The sequence below is a fragment of the Eimeria maxima genome, genomic scaffold, assembly GCF_000499605.1.
Source record: "Eimeria maxima Weybridge genomic scaffold, Emw_scaff177, whole genome shotgun sequence".
Classification (NCBI taxonomy): Eukaryota; Apicomplexa; class Conoidasida; order Eucoccidiorida; family Eimeriidae; genus Eimeria; species Eimeria maxima.
In genome coordinates this window covers 1-2500 of record NW_013563593.1, presented here as the reverse complement: position 1 = coordinate 2500, position 2500 = coordinate 1, and the positions used below count along the sequence as shown (strand labels likewise).

General features: G+C 39.7%; 1 protein-coding gene across 1 annotated transcript in view; it reads left to right on the top strand.

Moving 5' to 3' along the window:
* EMWEY_00019820 (hypothetical protein) overlaps positions 1-2464 on the top strand; it is a gene marked incomplete at both ends in the record, with an annotated part of 3742 nt that extends 1278 nt beyond the window's left edge. The window contains 4 exons of the mRNA XM_013477757.1: positions 517-524; positions 727-796; positions 1943-2012; positions 2368-2464. Coding sequence (XP_013333211.1) covers positions 517-524; positions 727-796; positions 1943-2012; positions 2368-2464 — 245 coding nt within the window. The remainder of the gene's footprint in view (positions 1-516; positions 525-726; positions 797-1942; positions 2013-2367) is intronic.
* Between the last annotated feature and the right edge of the window lie 36 nt (positions 2465-2500).

Sequence of the window (2500 nt, the reverse complement as noted above, 5' to 3'; positions counted from 1 at the left end):
TAAAAAAATAATTAAAATCAACAAAATACAAATCGAAGAAGATACAGCAACTATCATCAATAGGTACCAGGTAACGAAGATACACAGGAGGAGACAGGAGGGGACAGGAGGGGATAGGAGGGGATAGGAGGGGATAGGAGGGGATAGGAGGGGATAGGAGGGGATAGGAGGAGACAGGAGGGGATAGGAGGGGATAGGAGGGGATAGGAGGGGATAGGAGGAGATAGGAGGGGACAGGAGGGGACAGGAGGAGACAGGAGGAGACAGGAGAGAGGAGACAGTTAGTGTTAGAGGGAGAGAGGAGGAGACAGGAGGAGACAGGAGGGATAAGGGATAGGTACCACGTAAGAAAAAAAAAAGGAGAGACGAGACTGCTCCTGCTGCTGCTGCTGCTGCTGCTGCTGCTGCAGGAGTCTGGTCCAACACCACTAGACAACAATCGCGCGGGGACTCCTCTAATTGAAGTCGTAACACAGGCAAGGGTTTAGGGTTTAGGGTTTAGGGTTTGGAAATTAGGGTTTAGGGTTTGGAGATTAGGGTTTAGGGTTTAGGGTTTGGAGATTAGGGTTTAGGGTTTAGGGTTTACTGTTGTTTTTTCTTGTGTCTCTCCTTTTTGTGGGAGTTTTTTATGGCAAATTAAGTGTCCCCTTCAGTAACTGCTGCTGCTGCTGCTGCTGTTGCTGCTGCTCCTGTTGCTGCTGCTGCTGCTGCTGCTGGTGTGTATAGGCAGATGTAATGACAGCGTCAGAGGCAGCAGCATTTGTTCATGAATTATTCGTTGATCTTCGTAATGCAGGTTCGTACCCTACTGTCTCCTTCTTATTTCTCCCCTTTATCTGTCTCCTTATCTGTCTCCTTATCTGTCTCCTTTTTATTTCTCCCCTCTATCTGTCTCCTTATCTGTCTCCTTATCTGTCTCCTTTTTTGTTTCCTTTTTTGTCTCCTTTTTGTGTCTCCTTTTTGTGTCTCCTTGTAGGTATATGTCTCCTTATATGTCTCCCCCTAATCTGTTTCCTTATCTGTCTCCTTATGTGTCTCCTTATGTGTCTCCTTATGTGTCTCCTTATGTGTCTCCCTTATGTGTCTCCTTATGTGTCTCCTTATGTGTCTCCTTATGTGTCTCCTTTTTTGTCTCTTTTTTTTTTTTTTTCTTTTTTTTTTCTCCTTTTTTTTTCTTGTAGGTATATGCCGTGGGTTAATGGCATTTGGTCGTCTTCGTTGTGATTTAAATTTGTCTCTTAGATCTAAATTAACAGGAAAAGATTACCCAAGGGTAAATTAATTAAATAAATAAATAAATAAATATATAAATAAATATAATTTTTTAATTGTCCTATTTATGTAATTAATCTATCTATTTATTAATTTAATTAAATTAAATTAAATTTAATTTAATTACTTAATTATATTTATTTATATATTTATTTATTTATATATTTAATTAAGTAATTAAATTTAATTTAATTTAATTTAATTAAATTAATAAATAGATAGATTAATTACATAAATAGGACAATTAAAAAATTATATATATTTGTATATATATCCTTATACCTCTCTCTTTTTGGGGCTGCATGCATGCATGCATGCATGCATGCATGCATGCAGTTGGGGTGTATATGGAGGTATTATTGCATGCATGCATGCATGCATGCAGGTAGAGGTAAAGAATGTGCGTAGCGTAAAGGCAATAAGAAGAGCAATAGAGTACGAAGAAAAGAGACAAAAGGAGACAATAAAAAGGAGACAAATTATACAGCCAGAGACTAGGCATTGGCATGATGCACTTAGGGTATAATTCTTCTGCTGCTGCTGCTCCTGCTGCTGCTGCTGCTGCTGGTCCTGCTCCTTCTCCTGCTCCTGCTCCTGCTGCTGCAGATTCTGCTGCTGCTGCTGTTTTTGCTGTTGTGTTTGCTGCTGTGTTTACACTGCAAGTGTTTAGGTAGCAACAAGTGCATCCACAGCAGCAGCAGCAACAGCAGCAACAGCAGCAGCAGCAGCAGCAGCAGCAGGTGTGCTATTGGTGTATTTGCTGCAGCGTACAGTACATTTACGAGGAAAGCCTAACTCTTGTTGGGTATATTTTCCTTATAAGGAGACACAAATACCTCCTGTGTATATAGATAAGGAGACAAAAGAAAGAATTAAGTAATAAGGAGACACTTCCTGCTGCTGCTGTTGCTGCTGCTGCTGCTGCTGCTGCTGCTGCTGCTGCTGTTATTATTATTACTGTTTGTATGGATGGGCATCATCTTCTTTCTTTATGCCGTCGCTTTTGCCTCTCTTTGAATATTATCACTTCTAGGGTTTAGGGTTTAGGGTTTAGGGTTTAGGGTTTAGGGTTTAGGGTTTAGGGTTTATATACAGGAAGGGTTTAGTGTCTCCTTCTTCTGTTCGTCGTAATAAATATAAAAGTTGGGGATTAGGAGAACAGCAAAGAATTGCTATTGCTAAGGACATAAAGGTAAGAAAAAAAAAAAAAAAAAAAAAAAAAAAAAAT